This window comes from Doryrhamphus excisus, chromosome 2 (genome assembly GCF_030265055.1).
Source record: "Doryrhamphus excisus isolate RoL2022-K1 chromosome 2, RoL_Dexc_1.0, whole genome shotgun sequence".
In the NCBI taxonomy this organism is placed as follows: domain Eukaryota; kingdom Metazoa; phylum Chordata; class Actinopteri; order Syngnathiformes; family Syngnathidae; genus Doryrhamphus; species Doryrhamphus excisus.
Genome location: NC_080467.1, coordinates 15027886 through 15055777, shown reverse-complemented (window position 1 = coordinate 15055777; position 27892 = coordinate 15027886). Strand labels below are relative to the sequence as shown.

Below are 27892 nucleotides of genomic sequence, written 5' to 3'. Positions count from 1 at the left end.
AGCAGTGAGTTTCTGTATGAAAATATGCAGATTTTACAAAATTATATACTGTACATACAATTGTGTGAAAAAGTTTCTAAGTTTCTTTTGTCACATTTTTTCAGATCATCAAACAACTGTAAATATCAGTCAATATCAACATAACTGAACACAAAATGCAGTTTTATTTATTTATTTTTAAAGTTTTAAAAGACAACTTCGTAGCATCGCAATAGGATTCAGGTCAGGAATTTTGACTAGGCCACTCCACAGTCTTCATTTAGTTTTTCGTCAGCCATTCAAAGGTGGTGTGTTGTTGGTGTGTTTTGGATCATTGTCCTGTTGCAGAACCCACGTTGGTTTCATGGTTTCAAGTATTAAAACAGACCATCACACTACCACCACCATATTTTACTGTTGGTATGATGTTCTTTTTCTGAAATGTAGTGTTAAAACCTTTATCTCATCAGACCACAGTGTATTTTACCAAAGGTCCCAAGCATTGGTTCACCATTTGTGGATAGTGGTCCTCACTGTGGTTTGCTGGAGTCCCAAAGCTTTTGAAATGGCTGATAGATAGAGACTGATAGACCGTAATTAATCTCAGTTAAATTATGTTTTAACAGGGACAATCACTTTTTCACACAGGGCCATGTAGGTCTGTTTTTTTCCTCCCTTAATAATATGTTTTATTTAAAAACTGCATTTCACGTTCATTTGTGTTGTAATTGACTAATATTCAAATATGTTTGATATGAAACATTTCAGTGAAAAACATGCAAAAAAAAGGAAATCAGGAAACACTTTTTCACATCACAATATTTGTAACCCTTTATGTTTTCTTTTCTGACTGTCTTGTATGAACTTGTATGTGTTTGCAGGTTGGAGCCAGCTGGCAGCAATGCACTGTGTTATGCTTCCAGACCTTCTCGGCCTAGATAAGTTTAGACCCCCTCTACTAGAGATGCTGGCAAGGAGATGGCAGGACCGCTGCTTGGAGGTACAAATGACACGGTTGTGTGCAACAATCCTGTCAATCTCTTTTTGACACCTCACCTCACACCTCTTTTTGAAACCATTGTGCTCTTTTAGGTACGCGAAGCATCACAAGCTTTACTGTTGGCGGAGTTGAGGAGGATCGGTCAATCAGGTCGTAAGGACACCATAGATATGTGGGCTCCTTATCTTCCTCAGTATGTGGACACAGTCAGCTCCCGTAAGTACTCAGACATAATATTATAGCATCTCAATAAGGGAACAAAATCTTGCAGAAACTTATTGGTTTTTGCCAGACTGGTTGATTAATAGTTTGGTTGTTTCTTTATCTTCTGTGACTGCTTTCCCATTTGTTCCTCAATCTTCTCCCTCTGTCCATAGCGAGACCTTCTGATATGAAGAAAGGTTAATCTCCACCTTCTTTTACTAGAAACTGCCTTGTAAAATGTCATCTGTCTATGTGTGTGGATCTGTGTTCAAGAGTTGCCTTGTAGTTGCAGAGGATGCTGGGGGGGTTCTCAGGGGAACAGTTGTCATGGAAATGGGCACTGGTCAGTGTTGTGTTACCACAGCAGTACTGCAGGCAGGGGAGGTAGGGAAGTGATGGACGGGTGACCCCAGGGGAAGAAGGAGGACAGATGGGGGAGGGAACACAGAGGGTTATATAGAGTGAGGTTATGGGGTCATTGAATTTGATCTGTGCAAAGCACAACAGGACTGAAACGGACGAAAAAAGATGGCTTCCTCTTGTCCTGGAAATCCTGGATTATCATGGGATTGTCAAATAACATGTTTAAGTCTCTGGAGATACGATTTAAACGTGAACCTGTGCTAGCAGTTGTCTGCTGTTAACCTTCAAATATTTTCTTTCTTAACCCGTGTTGATCCTATGAAGTAGCGTTCTCCTGACTTAGTAAATTCACTGCGACATAATTCAATATCTGCTATCTATATAGCATAGCAGTAGTGTAGCAGAAATTGTTTGGAACATGTTTCATTAATAATATATAGTTCCTACCTTACATCGCCTCCCTCAGTGTTGTCCTTCCTATAGAATGGGTGAAGCGTGAGTGAAGTTGCAGATCTCAGACACCTTTGACACACTTAATCGTCAAGCTGCAGTACCACAGACAGCTACCCAATCTTCCTTCCAATGCCCATGCACACATACCCCACTCCACCCCCAGCTTTCTTGTCTCTCTTTCAGCACCTCCAGTCAAGCTTAACAGTGGCTGCTGTTTGAAGCAAGACACCTATATTTATCCATTAGCTTTTAGTGCAGGGGAAATGTCAATGAGTCAGTGTTATTCCCAATTCCCGCTATTGCAGCGTCCATTGCTGCCCACATACAGATACACACAGCTGACCTTTTAGCTCCCCTGGAATTTTTAAAAGCGTTTACCGCAATAATGATGGAAAAGGTTTATAGACAGAATGAAACCTTCCTTACCATCGCCATCATTTTTTTTTTTTACAGTGGATCCCTGCACATTCACATTCATGGCCCCACAAATTTGCAGATTCTTTTGGTTATTTATTTCTTTATTTTCACCTCAAAAGTAAGGTTTGCGGGGGGAAAATGCCCCAGTCAGTAGTCATGTATAAATACATAATAATATGTGTAAAATGTACATTGTAATTGTACCACTGTACACTGCCAGAACACTATACTTACGTGGTTGTTAATTAGTGGTGATTACCTATACATTTGTAGTGTAAATGAGGCATATAGATGAGAAGACTGGTTCTTGAGTTGAATCTTAACTAATAATTACAATTTTGCTGATCCAAAATTGTTGGGGAATGCCAACATCAAGCAAGCAGGAGGCTTTGGAGAGGTGTAAACTCTAAATAACCACTTTTACCAAACCCCTTTTGCGGTAACACCTAAGTGGCGATTCGTTATAGAAAATAAATGGATAACAACATGGGTTATTGTTGTGGCCATAATGCAGTTAAATTACTACTGCTATACTCTGTAATATGAGTGGAAAGGTCAATATATGAGTGTCATTTCATGTATAGAGGGCTCTAATAATGTATTTACTGTAGAAAATTGTCAATTGGTGTTTTTATGCCATGACTATGAAAATATTAACAATTAACCGTGATAAACAAGGGATTACCGTACAGCAATTAGACTCTTTAGCCTTCCGACTGGAAGTGGGAGACACGGCTAGCCTCTCATATCCCCAAAATATGCTCATTAATTAACATAGATCTGTCTTTTGACAACCAACAGCTGTATGGGAGAGCAGCCTCCGGTAACCCCTGCTAGGCGGCCATGCTACAGGGTACAACAATAATAGTTGCGTGTGAAGCTTTAATCTTTGGGGCGAATGGCTTCCGGCACCGCAGGGGGAGGAGTGAAAGTAATGGAAGCTCAGGAGAGAGTGCATAAGGCGGGGCAGGGAGAAAGAGTTAACCTTCCAATAACCACCAATATTCCCACACACTTGATTAGGCAAAATCACCGGCATTGTTCACACCCGTGAGCACACACAATTTGAACATTTAAAAGCGTGCATAGCAGCTGTTTCTTTGATCACTGAACAGCAATCAGACAAAGTGCTTTTTCTCCTTTTGTTAACCTGCTGGTGTTGATGCCAGATTTCTCCTCTTTTCTTCTTTTTGTGCTGCTTTGACGACCGTAGTAGCTGTTTTTTCAAAATATATACAGTATAATATGGTAGGGGTCTAAAGTGTAGCAATTAAAATAATAATAATAGTAATAATAAAGACCATTAAATAAATGCACATGGAAACAAAGCTGTTCCACTTCATCTTTACTGAAAGAAGTATATGTTTTAAATAGAGGAAAGGAGAGCAACAGACACAATAGAGGAGGAGGAAAAGGTCCAAGGGGTTAACAAGGCATGCTGGGAGCTATGTGTCATGGATGACATGACAAGCTTGACCTTGGAGCAGGGGAGAATACCTTCTTCTCCCTCTCCCCTGCCATCCATCCTAACCCCCTCCCACCCTGTCATCCCTCCTTCTGCCTAGCACCCTCACTTTTTTTTATCCTTTAGCCCCCTGTAACTATTTCATTCTGCTGCAGCTGAGTTATACATCATAGACCTGGATGGCAATCTATTGTAACGATGTGTAAAGTAATGGTGGTGTCTTCCTGTGGTGGTTTCTGAAGATCCCGGCCAACGTCTGCAGTATTTATCGTTGGAATTCATTCATTCATTTTCTACTGCTTATCCTCACGGGTGCTGGAGCCTATCGCAGCTGTCTTTGGGCGAGAGGCGGGGTACACCCTGGCCTGGTCGCCAGCCAATCACAGGGCACATATAGACAAACAACCATTCACACATTTATACATATGGACGAGTCGCCAATTAACCTAGCATGTTTTTGGAATGTGAGAGGAAACTGGAGTACCCAGAGAAAACCCATGCATTAATTAGTGATGACGAGTTAACTAATAATAATGAGTTAACTATGAGCAAGTTAACTTGATTATTATTATAAATATTTTAATCAACCCGGTAGGTCTAATTATAACATACATACATACACCCTGGACTGGTCGCCAGCCAATCACATATAGACAAACAACCATTCACACTCACATTCATACCTATGGACAATTTGGAGTCGCCAATTAACCTAGCATGTTTTTGGAATGTGGGAGGAAACCGTAGTACCCGGAGAAAACCCACGCATGCACGGGGAGAACATGCAAACTCCACACAGAGATGACCGAGGGTGGAATCAAACTCGGGTGCAGCCCTGGAACCAGATTAAGAGATTAAAATTAACTTTTTGTTTACAACAAAATATGAACATACTATCTGATAGCATGAGTTAACACTGAAGTTAAAGGAGAGTTGAATGAAATAAATTATGAATAAAGTTTGTATTATTACATTTTTATGCCGTGTAGTGTCTTGCCCTAATTAACGTCTTGGGCAGCATCGTCGTTCCACTTTCCCACAGTCAAACGGCAGCTAACGCAGAAGGCTAGGTTAATAACCCGAAAAAAATTGGATACATCAGACGACATGACCAGCCTTTCTCAACGAGTTGGATGAGTGCTCTATCCCTTACTTGGAAGTTCTGCTAGAGCTCCACTAATTCTATGGTTCCTTTTCCAGTAGCAGGGGTGCAGCCATGAATAAAAATAACGAATAGTGAGAAAACAGCTTTTGAGTGAGCTGTTTACATGTGTGCACGTACCATGTGTTTTGTGTCTGTAAAGATCTAATTGAATTGGGAGAAGGAGGTCTGTTACTGCAAACCGTTGCTCTGCCTTCATATCCATCACACTGAAGCAGTTGCGTTTTAATTAAGTACAAATTACATTTTTTATCACCTTAATGTATGCACTAAGGTTTGTGTATCAGCTCTCTGACAGCGTGTGTTCATGTTTGGAATATAAAGCTTTGCAGAGTTGCAATAGCGAACAAGTTAATCGGAACATGAAGCAGAATGTTAACTGGAATGAATCACTGTAATTAAAAATGGTCTAATTATTTTTTTTTTCTCGTAGGGTAAATAATGTGATTATTTGGAGATGTAATTATATTGTTGCAGATTTGTCTCTTCTAAGGCAAATTAGAATTTTCTTAATTTGCATTTGTCCATGTAATGTAATCATGCTGTTTTACTGTTCTCATCATTTGTACTTATCAGGTTGTCTCATTTTCTCTCATCAAATTAGCATACAGGAGTGATTTGATTGTTTTCTTGCTTTGTGATGCCGGTTGTGTGTATTTCTGTAACTCGTGAATTAGTCTGTTTAACCAGAGATTAGCCCAGTGTCAGCTCTGTTACCTTGTGTCACTCCATTCATTAGGAGAATCATTCATTAAGCCCGGCTAATGAAAAGCACTGTTAATTGGCAATGGCGTGATAAGGCTTTAATGAAGGCACTAAATGTAGCGCACGTGTGTTTCCATTAATTCTTTTGATAACAAGGAAGTCCAATAAACATTTATTAGCTACCTAACCAGGACAATAAGAATCAATGCAAAACACACAAAACACGCAAACTGTGACAATTCAGCCTCCTGCATTTTAATGAAGTCGTCTTCTGTCTTACAGCCGGGGCAGCCACTGAACCCTCAACTCCAGCTCCGGCCCCTACTGAAGCTCAACCGATCGAGGCCAAGGCTCCAGAGGAGGAAATGGACGTCACGGATGATGACATCACCGCAGGTACAAATAACAGTAGAATTCACAATATCACAACATTTCTAAAATCTTGGTTGGTGGAATACAAAAGAAATTATGAATACCACTTTAATTTTATATTTTTATTTATGAAATACAGAATAACAAATCAAGTTTATAGTATGTGCCAGGGATTTGTACTGGGGCTGAACGCCAGAATGCAGACACCTTAGTGGGAGCAAAAGATGATAATATATTGATACTCAGAGTATGTGAATAGGGTTGGAGGGCATTCACGTGGGGCAAGAGGCGGGGTACACCCTGGACTGGTCGCCAGCCAATCACAGGGCACATATAGACAAACAACCATTCACACTCACATTCATACCTATGGACAATTTTGAGTGGCCAATTTACCTTCCATGCAAAAACAAGCGTAGAATCGAACCCAGGTCTTCGCAATCTCATGGCTCTGTGGCCTACATAGTAACCACCATGAGTCGCAAAAACATGAAGAAGCAATCTTATGTCAACTCTCGAAGCAAGCTGATTTTATCACTAAATGGGTAGTAAAACATCAAGGCGCTGCAACAAGGGAATCAACAATAGAGGAGGGATCTGGAAGGATCCACATATTGGGGAACTGTCCAAGGTAACCTGCTGAGCTTATGGTAACACGTGACAAAGGCACGGCAAGTGGCTGACAGGAACTGGACTTAATGACTATGGACTTAAGGAACTTGTGTAAGAAGAGGTCGTCTTGACCTGAGAGGTGTTAATTTATCCTGTAATGTGTGATTTACAGTAAATATAGCAACTGGTAGAAGCACAGAGAAATGCATAACACCAGTGTACTGTAGAATGCACTTATATATATTTAAAGAAAATCCCTACAGCTCAGCTTTACATCATTAGTGAAAAAGTAATTGAAGAAGAACTGCAGGCCAGGATTGGCCCCCATGACTTGAATGAATTAAATTCAAAACCATCGTATCTCGGTCGGCACGGCGGACGAGTGGTTATCACGCAGACCACAGCTAGGAGACCAGGGTTCAATTTCACCCTCGGCCATTTCTCTGTGGAGTTTGCATGTTCTCCCCGTGCATACGTGGGTTTTCTCCGGGTACTCCGGTTTCCTCCCACATTCCAAAAACATGCGAGGTTAATTGGCGACTCCAAATTGTCCATAGGTATGAATGTGAGTGTGAATGGTTGTTTGTCTATATGTGCCCTGTGATTGGCTGGCGACCAGTCCAGAGTGTACCCCGCCTCTCGCCCGATGACAGCTGGGATAGGCTCCAGCACCCCCGCGACCCTTGTGAGGATAAGCGGTCGAAAATGAATGAACCATCGTATTTCAATTCAGTTGCTGATAGTCAACTCTTTATGCGCATTTGCAGCTTTCAACACACACGAACAGAACATCGAATCTATACATGTGTTTGGCCACACTAATAATCTTATACTTCCAACCTTATTAACTTAGTGTTTAAAAAATGGGTCTACATTTATTTTCTGACACCGTTATCCTCCCAGCTTCCTTCCTACCTCCTTTCCCCCCCATCTTTCTCCCAGCCCAATCAATATTACAGACAGAGGTAACAATTTATCATTTCACTTTGCTCATTTTGATTTTTTCCCCTCTATTGACAGCAGTATTTTTCATTTTGTCTTTGATTTTTTTTTTTAGCCAATTGTTCACTAATCACAATCCAAATCATATTCCCATGAGTAAATAATGAGGAAAGGTAAATTTCCCTGTTTGTCCATCCCTTCATTACATAATATCCCATGTTGTATTATGTTGAGTAATCCAAAATAAAACGTTATATGGCTAAGATAAGGCAATGGCAAAGAGGGAATGGGCGGAAAATAGAACGATGTCGACAACCACAGAATCACTTGGCTCTAGGCTGTTACCACGGGACCTGAGTCTACTCATTCATGGCAACCCCTCCCCTCGTCATTGACACACACACACACACACACACACACACACACACACTGCGCTGTAGTCGTGTCCCCAATTGTATCTGGGGATGTCATTATATGAAAGGCTTGTCTTCAGGCCTTCACATGCACGTCTGTTTCACAGAGTGCATGTACAGTCATAGTACTGCATTTAGTAAGAGCTCATTTTTACTGCAGTGCAGGTATTCCATTTCAAAAGCTTCATCATCATTATATTATTACAGACTTTTTACATATTTATAAACAGTAATAGTTCCCTGTACTGATAACTGGACTGGCACAGTATTCACTGGAAATACAAATTTAAACACTAGTGTTGAAAAAATTGATTTTTAAAAACTGATAGTGTTAGCGAATGGTGAAAATTAGGTGTTGGTATTTATTGTATTTCACGTAATATAATCTGTGTGGATATTTCTACAATGTAAAGTGGATCACATCAGTACAAGAGGCCCACACTAGAGGGAATACTGCTTCCACAAAGTCTGATGGTGGGTGTTACCTCAAGACGTATAGAGCTGCAACAATTAATCGAGGAGTTGATGATTAATTGATTATCCAATTAATTAGCACCTGTTTTGGTATTTCATTTTTTAATTAAATATGTAAATATTGTGTGATTTCAGCCTCTCAAATGTAAATTTATTTGCATTGAGTTAATAATCATATTAGAATCATTGAATTTGTGAGGCATATTTTTCATAACACAAAACCCCGAACAAGGCAGATGAATGAAAAGCAAAAATATTGAAGTTATTTTACAATTCACTATCTTTCACTCCTCAAGAGGCAGTGTCGATGGAGGTCAGAGGTGAAAGGTTAGGCTGACCCTCACCTCTTAGTGTCATTAGCCCCATTGTGATTTGGTTAGCTGAAACGCTAGCCTCCCCTGCTAATCTAATATGAGAGCCTGGAGGTTGTTTGGGTCAGCTCACATTTCTCTTCAGCACAGATTGAATCTATGGAGAGATGAATGGTCTGAGCTGTGACTCTGAACCCTTTTGATTGTTTCGGATGATTAGGTTTGTGTAGTTTTTGCACATTGAGGGACACAGCTGGTTTATGGGACATTGTCATGGACATGATATTTTTTGTGTGATACGCCATGGTACACAAGTACATGACTGTTCATTGGAGCATAGCTCTAGTTTATTTGGGTAAGTTTAGTTGTGTGGACAAAATCTTAACATTGCCTCTAGTGCAGGAGTAAGCCGCTTGTTGCTTCCCTCGCCAAGTGTGGTGACTTTTAACATCGAAGTAGGGGAAGTGTGCATTTTAAAAAAGAAATGTTTGGATAAGCAATGGAAGGGGAGGTAGGCTAGTGTATGCAGTGAATCTCACTGGAGAGAAAAAGGTACGGAGTTTTGAGTTGTGTCTGAAGCAAGTTACTGTGCAGTAAAATAAAAGTAATTAATGACAGCATGGCTATGACCCGAGTTCAGTTTCACCCTCGACCATCTCTGTGTGGAATTTGCATGTCCTCCTCATGCATGCGTGGGTTTTCTCCAGGTACTCCAGCTTCCTCCCCCATTCCAAAAACATGCTAGGTTAATTGGCGACTCCAAATTGTCCATAGGTATGAATGTGAGTGTGAATGGTTGTTTGTCTATATGTGCCCTATATGTGTGATTGGCTGGCGACCAGTCCAGGGTGTACAGCTGGGATAGGCTCCAGCACCCCCGCGACCCTCGTAAGGATAAGCGGTAAAAAATGAATTAATGAAAAATGATAGCATAGCATAATATGTTTTGGAACGTGAATCGCTGAGGTGGTGACTCCAGGAGAAGTCATGATTTTGTAAGCCTTTTTTTGCCGATTTCAGGTCAACATTCAAAATGAAAGTGTTGTAATTCATCCATTAGTTCCACTTCCAGTACTACACTTTGTGTCGCTTTTGTTGTCATTGTTCATTAGCGACAAAGGTCATTGTTTCTCATCAAGTGGACTCATAAGAAAACACTGCTTCTTGCATTTGGTTTGACACATGCTCAACACTGATACTCTTCTACAGGTTTGGAGTTGAATTGAGTTGAAAAATCACAATAGTAAAGTTTTTTATTGCAAATGTTGATCCAAAATCAGGAGAATGTCGACGCGTCTTTGTAGTGTAAGGTGGCAGGCACCTCAACGCAGCATGACACACCTTCACCTCTTCCCACTGCAAAATTGATGCTTAGAAAACAAGAAAAAAGGTTATGTAATGTTGATCAATGAGTCTCCTCTCATCCAATTAGCACACTAACATCCTTCGTTATTCCCATTCTTCCTCATGGTTCTCTATGAAACACACATATGTACAGACACACACACACACGTACACATGCCTCTGTCATATGGTTGAATGAGCATAGTGATAACATTCACATAAAGGGGGATGGGCAAATTGTGTGTGTGGACAAGGACTCATGGATGTGTCAGATAGATAAAGCATTGGTTGCATGTGCGTGATGGGAAATGTGAGGGGGTTGGGGTGGATGTGTGTGTTGTTTGACAGACAAGGAGCTTACTCATGGCTTTATCATGAATGTACCAAGTCATAACTTAAATAACTTCAACTACTGGTTGAACGTTGGTGTGTGCTTGTACTTTATCCACCTTTTTATGAAACTTGGTATATCCATTAACCCAGACCAACAGTATATTAGTTATTTGCAGTAGTGTGGAAAAAGTGTTTGGGCAAGATGCAGGGTACAGCCTGGACTGGTGGCCTACCAATCGCAAGGAACACTCACATTCATACCTTTGGACAATTTAGAGTCACCAATTAACCTACATGCATGTGTTTGGAAGGTGGGGGGAAATTTGAGTACCACACGGAGATGCCCAAACAGCGATTCAAACCCAGATCTTCCCAGTGGCCAGTACGCTAACCACTAGGTCACCTCATGGCCAATGTTTCAGATCATCCAACAAATGTAAATATTAGTCGACAACACAACTGAACACAAAAGGCAGTTTCAAAATGAATCTTTTTATTTTTAGGCCACCAGTTCAGGCTGTACCCTGATTTCTAAAAATCACAAATACTTAAACTTGCTGATATAGTTAATTTTTAAACATCTAAAATAATGCATAAGGCTAAAAACAACCAATTAGCTAAAAATGTCATCCAATACTTCTCTACAAGAGAGGAGAAATATGATCTCAGGGAAGAAGTACATTTGAAACACTTATATGCTAAGACTACGTTAAAAAGCCATAGCATTTCAGTATGTGGATTCAAACTATGGAATGGATTGAGTAAGGACCTCAAACAATGCACAACGATGAGCCAATTCAAGAAACAATACAAGCAGTTGATGTTTGCTAAATACAAGGATGAAGAGTCTTGAACCAGTCATGATGTGCTATATATATCACTATATTGACACTTACTATGGTACACATTATGTCATTGGATGGTCATATCATGCATTATTAAAAATAAAAAAATAACAAAAAAAAACCTTAAACTGTATTATGGAAAGCAGGAAGTGAACAAATGTAACAGTTACTGATTGTAAAAGTACCAGATGGAGGGGTAGGATTTAATAAGCTTTGCTTCTTCCTACTCCTTTTGGACATGTGGAACTGTGAACTGATTATGGGATGTACTCAATTGTAATCTGATGCATGTTCAAATGAAATAAAACCATTACCATTTTTAAGGGAGAAAAAAAATCCAAAACTACATGGCCCAGTGTGAAAAAGTGATTGCCCCTTAACCCTAATAACCCTAAAATAGACCAACCTTAGTAGCAACAACTGCAATCAAGCGTTTGTGATAACTTGCAATGAGTCTCTTACAGCGCTGTGGAAGGATTTGGGCCCACTCATCTTTGCAGAATGGTTGTAATTCAGCCATGGGTTTTTGAGCATGAAGTGCCTTTATAAAGACATGCCACAGCATCTCAATTGGATTCAGGCCAGCACTTTGACGAGGCCACTCCAAAGTCTTTTTGCTGAATGGCTGAAGAAAAGACTTCAGCGACTACAACGCTCTTGAGGTTTTTATATGTTCATTTTCACTTCCATGATGATGATTTACTTTTCTTCAACGCGCTCCCACCAAAATAGCCAACTCTTTTGTTTCTTCAGTCAAGAACCAAATATTGATCGTAACCTTATGTTGGGAACTTGTAAGCGTATTGGAAATTGCATTGATTTAATTGGTTAATTTTACAATGGAGTCTCATCTTCTTTATTTACAAGCTTGTGGATGGTTTGTTTGTGGTATCGCATTCCCCCGCTGTCCTCCAGCACCATCTTACCCCACCTCTTCCCCCTCGTACTTAGGACAGAGAGAGACGCAATCTGCACTCACAAGGAACCCTAAGACAATAAATACATTTAACCTTTAGATTGACTTAGGTGGGCTGGAAGGGCAGCGACCATTTCAGGAAATTCATTTTTTTTTTTTTTTTACTGCTGCTTTTTTGTCTATCATCTTAATTGTGTTTTCAATTATTTCCCATGTCCTGACATTCACTCTAAGGACAGTGTATATCCTTCACCCACTGTCTTACTCCTTTGTTTTTCTTAGTTTGCTTTTAGTTGGTTTTGTTCTCCCCCCCCCAAATATTTTGCTCTCATGGACTTTTCTGTCTATTTTTCACTTTCTCCTCTTCCCTCATTCCGTTCTCACATCAGTTTCCTGCTGATATTGATCCCCCTTCCTGAGTCCCGAGTGATCAGGTTTTACCAGCCTCCTATTGATTACCAATGAACGCAAACCCAAGGTGTAGGATTGGAGGATGAGGGAGGGTTACCGCTTCAGAAGGGAGGTTTGGGAAGGTTGTTATCATGGTTTCTCCTTTAGGCTTACTAAAAAAAAGGAAGATATTTGAGTTTTGATGATTGTAATGTTTGATGTATATTGTATTCTATCAACTGCTGGTGAATTATTATTATATGTTGAATCTAGCATTCGATTATTGATTATTGGTTCAGACTTCACAGCTTTGCTTCATCATGTTTATTGACAAATATATTTGTTAATAACTCATGCTGTTTCTTGGTTGATTTGTTAGTCAAAAATCTGAACATTGAAGCAATTTATACATATTTTGGTCCTAAATTAAGCATTTTCAAGTATGAAAATGGCGAAATGAATTAAAATACAAATATAAAGGTAGGTAGTGTAGTCGAGTAGTGTTATTCACACATAAACACACATTGCGCTAACAAACACACAAGACTTAATCGCAGGTTTGTACAGGTTTGAATTATCTTACAACAGGCACAATAATCATAATAATAAAAGCACGGGCTACCCTTGAGGCTGTAACCTACACCAAGCTGAAACTCAACTTTGAACCCCTGACGTCAGTCCCTGGCCATCCTCTACTCAGCTCCCCCAGGGAACACGTCTATGGGTCTTATTTATGTCTTTAATGGCTTATTTTCTATTATTATGTCTACTGTATTGGGTAATATAGGGGTGTTATTTCCCATCAAAAAAGCTCTAATAATGTTAAAAACTATTTTGAAGATGGTTTTCTATGCTTTCATGACAGAAATATTCAATTTATGAAGAAGAAACATGGCATGAACATGATTATATCCTGCAAAAAGGGGTAGGCATTTATAAGCTTTTGCTTCAGCCTACTCCTTTTGGGCTTGGGATCAGATAGTTGAATACAAATGTAATGTTATATTTTGATTGATGTAAGAAATGCACTGTAATGATTCACATATTTGCCCAAATAAAGGGAAAAAAAAAAAAAACCCTACTTTGCTTATCATAGTCAGGTCTGTTAACTGGCATGATAAATGAGGGATTACCTCATTTACCTGAATTGGAAAAAGGAGGTACGTTCCAAACCTGTTATTAACCACTCGAACTCTGCTTCTACGGGCATTTTCAGATTGATTTTTACTTCCCCATCTCTTTCACTTTGTTTCTGTCTGACTTTTTGAAAAAATTGTAAAACATTAAACTAGTTGAATAGTTATGAAAGCAAGCTATGTCATTCTGGTTTTAATAACTAAGGTGTTAGTCGTGTTTGAAATGATTGTGTAGGCTCCACAGATTGTTCCAGTAAAGTTTTGACCTTTTATAGATGCTTCATAGATTATTCCTCATACGGATGATGTTATTTTAGTCAGCCAACTTTTTCTTTTAAATTCCAATCCATTTCTCTTCCTCTGACGATTTAGCCAGAGGAGAGTGCTTGTTCGTGCCTCTTTTTACTTTATTGGGTTATGTTTGGGAGCAGGTTGGCCAACAAATAGGATTTAGATAAAATGTCATTATAATAGATCTTCCACTCGTGAAGAAAGAGATCGATAGACTTCCAAAATCAATCAATCTTTCCACACAGGGCGGAAAGACCGCAGGTAGGATGTGATCTACCTGACGACATTACGTTTCATAAACAATGAAGTTCAGGACATATGCCAGTCTTTAAAAAAAAAAAAAAAAGCTTTCAAATTATAAAAAAAAAAATTTAATGCCTGCCACTCACCCAACAGTAGGGTTTGCAGATGTTGGAAATTTTTAGATCAAATTTAAAATCTAAATATAATAAAAGTCTGAATCTATCAATCATTAGTTATCAGGCGTCCATGTTCTCTTTTTGATTGCATTAAAAATTAACCAAAATATCCTAAATGGAACATGACAGCGAAGGGACTTTGTCAGGAGAGATTTTGAGTAAATCATAACAAAACTGTATTTTTGTCAGTGAGGGAGACATGGCTATGTTTGTTTTGAACATCTGCGGATAAATAGTTTCAACTTGTGTGTGTCTTACTTTCAGTAAAGTACTTATAATAATAATCCTTTTTTTAGAAGTGCTTTTCTATAAACTAAAATGCACTTTAGAGTAGAGCAAGCAATGCAATCAATGCCATACAATAAAATCATAAAACAGAAGAATACGAGACATATGCAGTTAAAATGAGAATAACAAAAGCAAAAATTGGGATTTAACATTATAAACCTGAACATGAAGAGGATGACTAAGAACATCACCAAGGAAATTGGGCTGCCAGTCCAATAATTTGTGCAGTCCTGTAATGGACTCAAATATTTAAAATACATCGTGCTTGTCAGAATATTTTTCTCATAACTTTTCCCTTTCTGTAAATCATAACTTTTTAGTGATTCTGTATGGAAGTCCATCTCTAATTCTGTTATCTACTGGCCCAGTCTGGCTCGGGGGATGGATGCCATCTGTAATCCATTTATCAGAGCCAGCCGCTGGGCCTTCTTCCAAATGACAGCTGGCCTTTAGCAATCTCATTATAAAGAGCACCGGGATATAGTATATGGAAATATGGGGGAAGGGGGTTCAGAGGTCTGAAAAATGGAGTGAGTGACCAACAAACAGCGGACAAATTCTGACCACATTTTGGGGTTTTTATATAAACCACTTGACGTTTTTCAATGCCATACACTTCTAATGAGTGTATATGTCCCTTCTCTCTTTTGGGCGGGGTGAGGGGGTTGTCCTGAAAGACATGTGCAAGAATGTAATATTTTGAACTTACATGACTTCCACCCTTGGCTGTTTGCCAGCCAATCACAGGGCACATATAGACAAACAATCATTCACACCCGCATCCATTAATGTATTGCAATTTAGAGTCTCCAATTAACTAACATGCATATTTTGGGAATGTGGGAGGAAGCCGGAGTACCTTGGGAGACTCAGGGCAGAACATGCCATCTCCAAACAGAGATACAAACCCAGATCTTCCGCATCTTCTGATTATGTGGCCAACATGAGAACCATTATCAATTCCTATATCAGCACAAATCCCATATACTTTTATACTTGTTTTGCAAATAAAATGCTGTTTTTTTGTGGTTTGCTTCGGTTGGTCAGGTTGAACCTCTCTGGTTCTGTGCCACCAGGGTATTGGATATGTTAGATGTAAAACGATATAAGCGTTTTTTATTTTGTTGCTATTAGCATGCTCTGAACTGCAAACTGGAACTGGAAGTCAATGTCCCCTAGCTTTGTCGCCCATCTGTGACGTCATTGGCGGTTGACTCTAGTTTTTTTGCTAACTGATACATGGCAAGTCTCTGCTTTTTGCATTGATCACAGCTGCAAAATAACCCACAGTGGGGCCAAAACAAAGTGGACATATCAACTTATTGCCACCCCTATGCGAGTTATGGTCTCACCTTGGCCATCCCAATGAAAGTTTCCTGGCCCTGCCACTGACCATGGGGGTACATTTAAGTTAGATTTGGACCATCTGGAATGGATTAATGGGATTCCACAGTCGTAGTATCTATGGACCTTTATTAGCATTTGGATGGATATTAATTTCCTTGGTCTCTAACAAATTCAGTGTCAACTAGGGACCATATTCTGGATTTTAATAATTCTAGATGACAGAGCAATTATATAGGACATACAGTATGATTATGTTAACCTTTGCTTGTTGGAATGTCTGGAAGCGACAAACCATGTGACAAAATATCCAATGATCAGAGATCGATGATGTGAGCCTTGACTACAGGGTATTTCCCATGATGCTCACAAGGTCTCTATCATCAACTTGATAGATTTGGTTTCATATCTTCTGTTACAATTTACATTTTTCCCCTATAAATTGTAAGTCAAGGGGTTTTGTTCTCCAATAAAGGCATGTGATGCTTGTTAATTTACAGAACTTACCAGCTGAGTTTTAATGTTACAATATCAGTCATCTGTCGTCTGTCAGTATCATGTAGCATAAAAAAAAAAAAATCCAAGAGGAGGCAACAGTGGCCACCTCTCTGTTTGTATGTCCATCTTACAAACCCCCTGCCGTCAGGTTGGGTGTGGTTAGCAAGTGCTTTGTTCTCTGCAGTGCAAATTTGTCAAAGTGTTAGTGCTCACTCATCCAAAGACAGAAAACTGAAAATCAGAAAGCGCATATGTGTTCGTCAACCATGACACCGATGCACACACACAAACACACGCTCAGTTTATACAGTATGTAGCCCATTTTAACCATGTGTGTAAAGAGGCTCTCATGTCCCACTGTGATTCAACCACACACACACACACACACATTCTTCTTGAGGTTTCTGCTGTTTCCAACTGTGCAGGGCCTGTTATAAAAACACACACACACACACAATATGTTTTTTGTAGGTGTTAGTGAACACAATGCACACACCACTGAGAATTGTATGAAAAAAAATAGCCTTCTTGAGGTTAAAAAACGACTGTGTGTGTGCGCATGTGTTTGCACTGTGACAAAAGGCTTTCAGTTGAACAATAAGGCGTGTGCCTGGGTGTGTTCGGGTGTAAGTAATGTCTAATGCTTGGACAATAGAAGTGTGCCTGTTCAGTTGCTAGGGGATTTTGACTCACAGGTCCTTGGCTTTTTTATAATATTTAACACATTTTTTTACAGTGAAAAGAAATATAAATTGTCTAAATTTTTATTGCAAAAGCTAAATTCTTGAATAAAATGTATCATTTCTAAAAATCTGCTACCCGTCTGTCCTTGCCAGGATGTCTCTCAAATCTTCCACCAAATGCCAAGAAGATTTCCAATTCATACGAGGAGCGCCGGAAGCAGGCCACAGCCATTGTGCTTCTGGGGGTCATCGGGGCTGAGTTTGGGGCTGAGATTGAACCACCAAAGGGTGCAGCACGGACTCGAGTCGGAGGGCAGGTCCCTGAAGGCTTTGGGCCAACAAGCGGTGGATCCTCAAACTACTCCCTGGCCAGACACACATGTAAGTAAGACAATAACAATACGTTTCCGTGGCTGTACTCACTATTGACACGTTTACAATCAAAAACCATCAAATTATTCATCATCTGTCACGTACACACACACACTTTGTTTATTAAAGGTTGGGAAACATTGCTTTAGTTTAGTATGCTTAACAAAATTACAATGAGGCATAGTATTGGATTACACTTGCCCGAAAAGGAATACTTTCTAATTTGCTTCTACCTTGGAGACTGTGTGTCTGTAAGTAATGTGTAAATGTGGTATTGTTTTGTGTTTGTTTTAATTAGGACACTAATTTATGTGTACCTTGGATATTGTTATACTATGTACAGTACTAAACATGTAGAAACACTTCATTTGTGTGCTTACAGAGCCACCCACTTATTTATACTAGACAAGAGTTACAGTTTTTCAAAAGTCAGAAATACAGAACTAATACAACAAAAGCAATGATGGATTAAAGGTGAAGGGCATGGATGAGATTGATTTTAATCTGCCAGGCTTGACTCTTAAGACGAGCTTGGCACTGAACTTTACAGACACACACACACACACACACACACACACACAAATGTGCTGATTGATCCAAGCCTGTGCCAGACTGTGCCTACAGCGATGGACCTTCACTAAGTCAAGCTACTCTTCCATCCTCCTACTCCTCAGATGCGATTGGTCATCTCTGGGGTTACCCCCCTTCCCCCCGGTGATAGAGCCTGTCTACTCACTGATGGGCTGTGAAGCATGGTAATTTTAAGTTGTGTGCACGGTGGTCAGCTCATCTGAGCAGACTTTACTCCAACTTTCCAGTAAAAAGCATAGCAGCACTCATGGAAGTTGCATTTACTCGCTTTTTGGTTAGCGTCCATTTTGGTTCCAGTCGGACCTTCCAGAACGAACTAATGACACTAAACAAGCTTCCACTGTAATAATACTAATTCTAATAATCAGGATCGGGTTGGCTGCCAATTTCTATTTCCAGCAGTTAGCTAAGTCAGTTTCGTAGTAATTCATACCTCCTTTCATATCAGAAATCACCGACCACTACATGTCTCTCTAAGAGAAGTTCAGTAAATTGTAAAAGTCTCTGAAAGTTTTGTTGACACAATCTTATTCGGTCCTTCTTCAATTTTAGCCTCCTTCATTCTCTCTCTCTCCTTCATCCTATTCGTATTCAGTCTGTTTTTCTCTCTCCATCCACCCCATCTCCTACTTCACCTGTCTCTGTCATGAAATTGAAAGATGGATTGTTGTTGTTGGCATACAGCGCTGTGTGTTTGTGATAAATGAGAGCTGTCTACCCAGAGAGAAGGCGGGCACCATAGTCTATACGGCAATGTATAGATTTATGTTTTCATGTGGTCAGAACAGAAATGTACAGGAAGGAGAAGGAAATTGAGCCGAGGATGGAAAGAAGGACAGACAAATGATGACAAAAGAATGGTTGGGTGAGATAAAAGAGGCACACTGTCCATCGTGTGCTTTTTTTTTTTTTTTGGACAATTACGTATGTCTGCCGTAAATGTCAAAACACTTCAAGTTCCTACATGGGTCCATTCATCATGGATAATGTGTGAATAAATTCCAACATTTATGAGTAGGGTTGGGTATTGTTTGAATTTGGGTGAATCCTGTACAGATATCTTGTGTAGGTTCCGGTTCCTAACAATTATTTATTCCAATTCTTTTCAGAGGTAGGGACATAAAGGTTTGCATGGTTGAGGGCGCGGGCCAAAGGTCTTGGATGAACTGTCCAAATGTCTCCATGATTAAAAAAAATATATATTTAATTTACTGTGAATTTTTCACTGCGGCACGGCAGTCTAGTGGTTAGCGCGCACAGCTAGGAGACCAGGGTTCAATTCCACCCTTGGCCATCTCTGTGTGGAGTTTGCATGTTCTCCCCGTGCATGCGTGGGTTTTCTCCGGGTACTCCGGTTTCCTCCCACATTCCAAAAACATGCTAGGTTAATTGGCGACTCCAAAATGTTCATAGGTATGAATGTGAGTGTGAATGGTTGTTTGTCTACATGTGCCCTGTGATTGGCTGGCCACCAGTCCAGGGTGTACCCCGCCTCTCGCCCGAAGACAGCTGGGATAGGCGACCCTCGTGAGGAAAAAGCGGTAGAAAAAGAATGAATGAATGAATTTTTCACAGGTCTATTTTCAACCACTAGAATTAGAACTGGAGGTTGGAGAGGTGAGGATGCTGAGGTTCTCATTGGGAGTGACCAGGATGGATAGGATCAGGAACAAGTACATTAGAGGGACATTACATGTTAGAGGGCTTGGAGATAAAGTCAGAGAGGCCAGACTGACATGATTGGGACATGTCCAGAGGAGAGATGGTGAATATATTGGTAGAAGGATGCTGCGTTTAGAGCTGCCAGGTAGGAGGCGTAGAGGTGAAGGCCTTATTAAAATAACGGCACAAGTCATATTTTCAGGTTTTTTTATAGAACACATAAAAACAACTCTTGAGTTCTCAGAGAAGGATAGCTTCTACTGGACTTTGTTGTCAGGGCTAAATTGTAGAGGCTACAAGTCACGTATAGTTGGGTCTCCTGCTTTATTCACGTACCCCCTACAATGTTTGGCGTTCCCCACTGTGAGAAGCAAGGCTTTAAAACATTTAATTTTACTGCTTATTTGTTGTAACACATTAAGGCTATGGAACACATAACAAAAATTTATATTTTTAACCTCCATGCACACTGGACAAATATATTTTTATTAAAGGGGACCTATTATGTTTATTTTTCGACCTTTTGTAATGAGTTGTGGTCTCCTATAGAGCAACTACACACAATAACCCGCACAAAACTTTTTAGATCTTGCAGAATCTGCACCCATTCCCGCTGTGTTTCCTTTGATTTGCGCTTCCTGTCAAAACGGTCTGTTTTAATTTCTTTCTATATGAGGAATACAGTCTATTTATACAAACTGTTTATACTTATACTTGTTGCGCCCTTCTTTTCTTTGTCTTTCCCACTCCACAAGGCTGATTAAGCTTTCATCCACTAACTAAGTCTCTAACATTGATTTACCTTCACTCAAGTTAAAGCAGACAAAGAGCGGGCGGCGGATGGAGGAAAGAAAGTAGAAAGCCTGTTAAAAGTTGTAGAGGCAGTTGAATTAGCCTGGTAAATTACAATATTCCAATCTATTGTAATTTAACACTCTACTGTGACTCCTTCATCCCTTCTTTTGTCTGTTTCCTTCTACCAAAGTCCTGCTCTAATTACCCTCTCCGTGTTAATGTGACATGTTTACTACTCTAACTAACAGTCCATTATGGCCAACTGATGCTTTGTCAATAGATATTGGTTCATTTGAATCTAGAGCTCTCCTTTAAATAAAGATGTCCATTGTGAGAAATGGACCTCGGTGTTGACTACCTTCAACACTTCCTATTTACTGCTTGTGCTGCAATTCTCAACTCTTAATACTCATCTTAAACCAAAAATGACTGAATTTGGCTCTCAGTTGAAAATTCATTCAATTGAAAACAGGTTAACATCCAGCCGCCAGTACCCTCATCAATCACATTACGACACAGAAGAACAGTCGACTGTTCTTCTGTGTTGGTGTTTCACTGTGAAAAAAAGCATGTGTATAAATATTCACATCGGGATTTGACTTTGACCAGTGATCTATTGCCCCGTGACCTCCAAATTGCATTCCACCCCAAAGGTTTTTCACAGTCACCCATTCAGTTTATATACTGGTTATCAGTTTATGTGAAACTAATCGCTCTCTGGAGCTCCCATTGAATTTCTGTCAGAATCAGAAGAACAATTAGCTTAGCAAATGAATTTGCATTTTTTATAAACATTCTACAATCGCATTCAACTTCCACATGGAAAAACAGCCTATTGGAAAGATTAGATTATAATTTTTTTTAGGGTTTAGTATTGTTTACATGTCGGATCTCGGCGCCCACATATTTTGGATTCCAGTGGTTAAATGGTTCCCCGGTATATTAGCCTACTTACAAGAATTTACTTGCACTGAAATGAGGCATTAACACCTACTTACATATTTTTTGCTCCGGTTCCTGCCCTTTGGCAGTACTGGTACCATTCTGATATGGAGTTTAGGCATACATCTTAGTGTTTTTTTTTTCCCAACAAACTCAGAAAAGAAACATTTGATTATACTATGTTTTCCCTGAGAATACACACTAATCATCAAACTGTGTCTGCCTCAATAGATACTCGGTTGAGGATACCCATGTGTTCAAAAGAAATTTTAAATTAAAAAAATATCCCGCTGTGAATGAAATGAAAAATATGTGAGAATTGCTCACAGTGATTAATTCATAAGGAGGACATCGGATAAAGGCAGCTCTCGCCATTGGTAATCGAAGTCCAAGTGTTTTTATATTCCTTTTTTATATTGAATTTGAACACATTAATAGCGAGAGAGATGAGAGCGGGAAAGTTTTAAGATAGAAAATGGGGAAAGAATTCATTGATCTCCTGCTGATTTTTTAAAAAGTTTATCCACCTACAAAGACATGAACCGTCTATCATTTTTCATGGTAGGTTTTGTATCAACAGAAAGAGACAGAACACTAACAAGATATCCTGTAAATATCCTTGGAACCACACATTAAGTGGTTTATGCATACTATAAATCTTGCGATCCAAACTACATTGGTGTTCCCAGTCTTGCTCACTCTCAACGTGTGGCTGTTTTTTTCCATCAGAGTTTAGTTTATGTTTCAATTTGTGGTTAAAAAAAAATTCAACAGTTATAAGCATCATGCTTGGGTCATGCATACATGCATGACATGAGCTGAGTGTATCGTGACACCATTACAAAACAAAGTATTGTATCAACGGTAAGAAAATGCAACCAAAAAAACAACAAAATTAATATATGTTGGTGGGTGTTTTAATGCGTATGGTAAGTCTTTCCACCCTGCAGCACTGCCGATTTAGTTCAGTGAAGAATGTTCCTGTCATGATAAACAGAATTGATTTTAGCCCTGTCGTTTGACTACTTACACATCCCCCTGAGGATTTCACCTTTTTCAGTGATGTTTTATTCTCTTCCCACATGCTAACAGCATGCTTGTTATACTGTTTGGAACAAAGCCATTAAAGTGTTAACAATGCTTATGTCTTAGAGCCCGTTTCCACAAGAATAATCTAGTAAACAGTGTATTGTAACTATTACACTGTCATTCGCGAAACGTGCCCCACTGCTTGGTCCTTTGCCAAAAGTTAATTTTTTTCTACTACGTTTTATACTTTACATTTTCAAATTGTACTTTGCGTGTATATTTGGGTCCATAAGGGAAGCTTCCTTTGAAATGCACTCATAAAGCTGTCTGTTACAGTCCTCCAATATTGTACTTTGTCCAATTATTGTGTCTCATGTTTGTATTGCCATACAATACTATCGCCTGTGCGCCGCCATTTATGACCGAATGTGACATAGTTGCATGTGCACGTTCTCTGTTTTAAAACCTTGGAACTTTTAAAGTTTAAACGGGAACTATGATTTTTAAAAACTTAAAAGCCCTGTTTCTCATCAAGACAACACAAGCACAGCAATAAGAGGACAAAAGCGATTATGGTTTTATCGGATCTGATTGTATTGAATTCTAACATGGTTTGTCTCTAGCCATATCTTTGGCTACACCATCCCATCAGGCTGTGTGTGCGCGAGTGTGTATGAGAGTGCATGTGTTTAGATGTAAACCAATAAGGAAGGTCCTCTGCCATTTAAGAGTGGTTGATGATGGAATGCTCGGAGATGCAGCTGATTAGATTAGTGATGTGCATTTCCAGACTGGAGAATCCTTACTGCCACATGATAATAAAGACTTAAAGCAAATGACCTATATTATATTAAACAATTCTTTATATGACTATTTGACATTAACATGTAGGGAACGATGCAATTGAATATATTGATCCATAAAGAACATTTTCTGAACCATGAGTAATCATCTGATTGTTGACATATTTACAGTATAATGTCACAGTTACAGTGTTGGCATTCAGAATGGACATTAAAAAGCCACAGATTTAGGTGAAAGCTACTATAAAATTATCTCCAGTGGCCAGAACTATTATTATAAGTCCTTATTGTTTGTGTTTTACATTTACGAGGACCATAAAACCAAGTCCTGGCTCATTTTGTCAGCATCCCCCTGATGTTTTTATAGCGGCTGTGAGCTCCACTGGGCCAGATTGACAGATTGACACCTGGGAGGTGGACTCGGCAGGGGATGGGGTTATGTTATGTGTGTGTTTGGGGGAAGAAGGCGTTATTGTAGGTTGGGAGATATTTTCTGGACCTTTAATGGTCAGTCTGTCCCCACAGAGGCTGGCTCAAATGTCAGGTCAGCTATGAGCTGACCTCTATCTTGCTTGCTTCATCCTGACTGTGTGGGCATGTTGCACAAAGTTTGATTCATTTTGGCTCTCACCTCAATGGAATCCAAAGGAATTTCACATGTTTTAATTAGAAGATGTTATTTTCATTATAACAGTAATGGTAGCCACCAAACATAGTGTTCACTTGTTTATCACGGGGCATAGGTTCCCAAAATGTGTGTTTTCAGGCTGTAAAACCCCATCACACTTCACTTTTCTCAGACAAGCATTACCATTTTCTCACATTTTAAACACTCTCAAAGTTCAAATAGTAATGTAATGATCTACTAGATTGGACACAATAAATGATTAAGTGACTCACAGGTATTCACTCTTCTGCTGTGCTTCATCCTTGCACAGTTTGGCTGTAGCGTTTTTGTATCATTGTTAAAACATATTGCTCCTGCCTCGTCCAGTCTATTGTTTATTGGCGGGTAGCAAGCAGCTCACTCAGTTAGCTATTTTGCTAACGACAGCATGAAGCAGATTGAGTGACAATGGTCTACAGCCAATCAGGACACAAAACACAATGGGCGGTTTCTCCGTTAGCCAATAAGGACTGCTCTGGCTTTATATTCAGCCGGGTATTGTCTTCTGTGGGTTCCCACTATCGTACCGACACATGAACACACTGCCTTCAACATGAGTATACAACACCCTCTGCTGATAGCAGTAGTAAATACAATAATACATACAACAGAGCACAGATAGATCACTCTAATACACCTTAAGGGTGCAGAGCACAATGCACATTTATACACCTTTAAAGGAATATGTATGCAAAATTGCACTTTAAAGAATCTGTGAAACAGCGTATCCGATTTTCTCTGTTACACAGGGTCAAAATTTACATGAAGGCTCAAATATATACATACGGTATATTCACTGCATGTTGCATGTTCTGTAATTTCTCTTTGTCAGGATGAAATACAGTAATCCATTGGGCAGCACTCATCAATACACTAAATTCTGTGATATAACACTTTTCATTTTATTTTGATGAAGTTATAATTTGTCTTGTTTTACTATCTCAGGCAAGGCCCTGACCTTCCTGTTGCTGCAGCCCCCAAGCCCAAAGCTGCCACCCCACAGCACAATCCGCCGCACTGCCATCGATCTCATCGGCCGAGGATTCACTGTGTGGGAGCCGTACATGGACGTGTCAGCAGTGCTCATGGGACTCCTGGAGCTCTGTGCTGATGCTGAGAAGCAGCTGGCCAAGTGAGTCATCATACACTCAAACTGAAATATTCATATCAGGGGTAGGCGTTTCCTTTCATCAACAATGATGGGGGTGAATTACTTATAATTCAAGTGTTAATGTTAAAATGTTATTTTTGTATTAATTAATTTTGATTTGAAGACTGTATTCTGTTGCTTTATATACATGGATAAGTGTGAGATGGAGATCTTCAAGACTTTGACCCTTGAATATACTCATGCTCTCCATGTATGTATGCATTTTTGCTGCAGTTTCAGTTTGGAGTTCAGGCTCTGAAACCTATGGCGAGGCACCGGTGTACGCTACACTGGCTTGCTGATGACTGAATTATGTATGAGCATCATGGCGCCGTCTGGCGGAGCTTGACATGCACTTCAAAAAACAAAAGTTATCTTCACATCAACAGCGACACGTAATGCAGAGCTCTGATTGGTCGACTTTTTTTGTACCATATTGTTCGGACTATAAGTCACACTTTTTAATAGAATTTAATTAGAATTTTAATAATTCTGACTATAGTATAGTACTATAAACAGGTTGAACACACACACAAGGAAGCAACACTTAGGCAACACAGAGCTGACACACTAAAAATGGCAGCTAGACTAATCTGATTGCAGAGCATTACGGTGATGTAACAATGTCTGTATTGCACTGACACGTCATCCTTTGTCTGTGTTCATGTGTCTTAGTTAAATGACCACTTCCTACGCACTTTTATGGTGGAGAATTGTGCTGAAGTCGGCATTCACCTGTCAGTGTGATAGAAACAATGTTTACACAACCTATCACGCAGTGTTATATGGAAGCATGTTGCCTGAAGAGATTAGGTCAACCATACTGTACTGTCAGGTTATGGTAAAAGTCAAGCCCTGTTTTATGGATGTGAAGTTGTACTCCACAATCCTCATCTTGTGTTTGTGCATTACATACACAATGAGTGAGTGTGTCATCATCCCTGCAGAAATCTCCCGTCTGCTTGAACTGATCATGTTAAGAATGAAACCCGAGATGCGCTACTCTTGTTAGAGTATGGATATGTCTGCTGCCTGCGTGGGGGGGAAATAAACACCATTAAATTCAAAGTGAGAGACATGAAGCAAAAAAGAACAATATATAGGATTCCTGTGATGATGCTTTTAGAATAGGCTGTATGTATATCATTATATCGGTACTATTTCTAGATGATACCATGGGATACCCGTCCAGTCGGAAAATTTTTATCAAAAACCCTCTTCTCCACTTTCTTTTTGTGTCTCATCAAATACTTGTTGAGCAGAATCATTCTCCAACAGCCATCGCACACTCACTGCACTCTGCTGCACAGCATTACTGTTATACATAATTTAGTTAAAAAAAGGCATTCGGTGTTTTATTTTTTTTATATTTTGCAAGATAATGCGGCTTCAGAGTAGTCTCTTACAACGGCATATGTACAGCACTTTCTTTAATTACTCTCACTATTCCTGTACTTTAAGAAGAGAAAAAGGCAGCATGTGAGGAGTTGAATGTACAACTGCCTGAAAGCTTGTACTTCTGTGCAGCTCAACCGCAGTGAGTCTCTTTTGTCTCCGCTGCACACTAGTCGTCAATACACTCCTTACAGAGCTCCCTGTGCGTGCCTGCCCGCATGTGTGTGTGTGTGTGCTAATCCTTTTTCAATAGGCACAGAATGGAAAAAGCCCCCGGTGTGGAAGACTTGCACACATTTTATACATTTTCAATACAGGTTCACTGGCCTGCAGATTACCCATGTACCTACTGAGTTCATCCCTTAACAAATGTTTCAAAAGAAGATCATGCCATTTTAGTAACACCTGTAACACTTCCGAACACATCGACTTAAAATGAAAGCCCCTCAACATCAACAAAGAGACTAAAATGGCTTCAGAAGGGTGAAATATTGAGATATGTATAGATACTGAGGCCAGTATCAGTACTCTCTTCTTTAGAATTTATTGTTGACACAACTGACATTGTGTAAGGATTATCTTTCAGTTTCCATTAATAGCAAGTAACCGCAAAAGGACACTATGGCAAACTTGATGTTTGTTGATTTTGTATGTACCGTTCCTATTATTGTCTCCAATAGCACACCATCCCGTATCATCCTCCTGTAGGCAGATAGCCTAAATAATCCTCAGTGTGAAGATGCACCTTTTAGCACCGCCCCCTTCAGGATGTCAGGGAATCTTAACAGGAAAGCACAAGGAACTCATTGAGTTTACCAGTCAGTAAGTCAGACACTTAACCTGTCAAGTCAGTGTTGGTGTTGATTTCTGCCATCAATGACTCACACACATTGTGACTGATGTTATTAGCTGCTGCGTCACACATAACAATCAATAACAGTGTGTGTGTGTGTGTGGGCCTCATTATTGACTGGATAATGTCAGTGTAATAGTGGCTGCGAAAGCAGGCTGGTTGTCACTCTGAGGTCTAGTAAATGGTTAGTTTTTTTATTGAATACGGTTCTCATTGATTAATCGGATTTAACTCCAGACATGAATATCAGCTAAAAACTGGAGCGGATCGGAAC

The 27892-nt window shown here is 39.6% G+C and overlaps 1 protein-coding gene across 2 annotated transcripts in view; it reads left to right on the top strand.

Annotated features, from left to right (window-relative positions):
* The window catches only part of LOC131106833 (WD repeat-containing protein 7), a 64943-nt gene that overhangs the window by 25382 nt on the left and 11669 nt on the right, over nucleotides 1–27892 (top strand). For both annotated transcript variants that reach the window (XM_058056294.1, XM_058056288.1), the window contains 5 exons: nucleotides 861–979; nucleotides 1072–1195; nucleotides 6031–6144; nucleotides 17513–17740; nucleotides 25166–25352. In XM_058056294.1, coding sequence (XP_057912277.1) covers nucleotides 861–979; nucleotides 1072–1195; nucleotides 6031–6144; nucleotides 17513–17740; nucleotides 25166–25352 — 772 coding nt within the window. The remainder of the gene's footprint in view (nucleotides 1–860; nucleotides 980–1071; nucleotides 1196–6030; nucleotides 6145–17512; nucleotides 17741–25165; nucleotides 25353–27892) is intronic.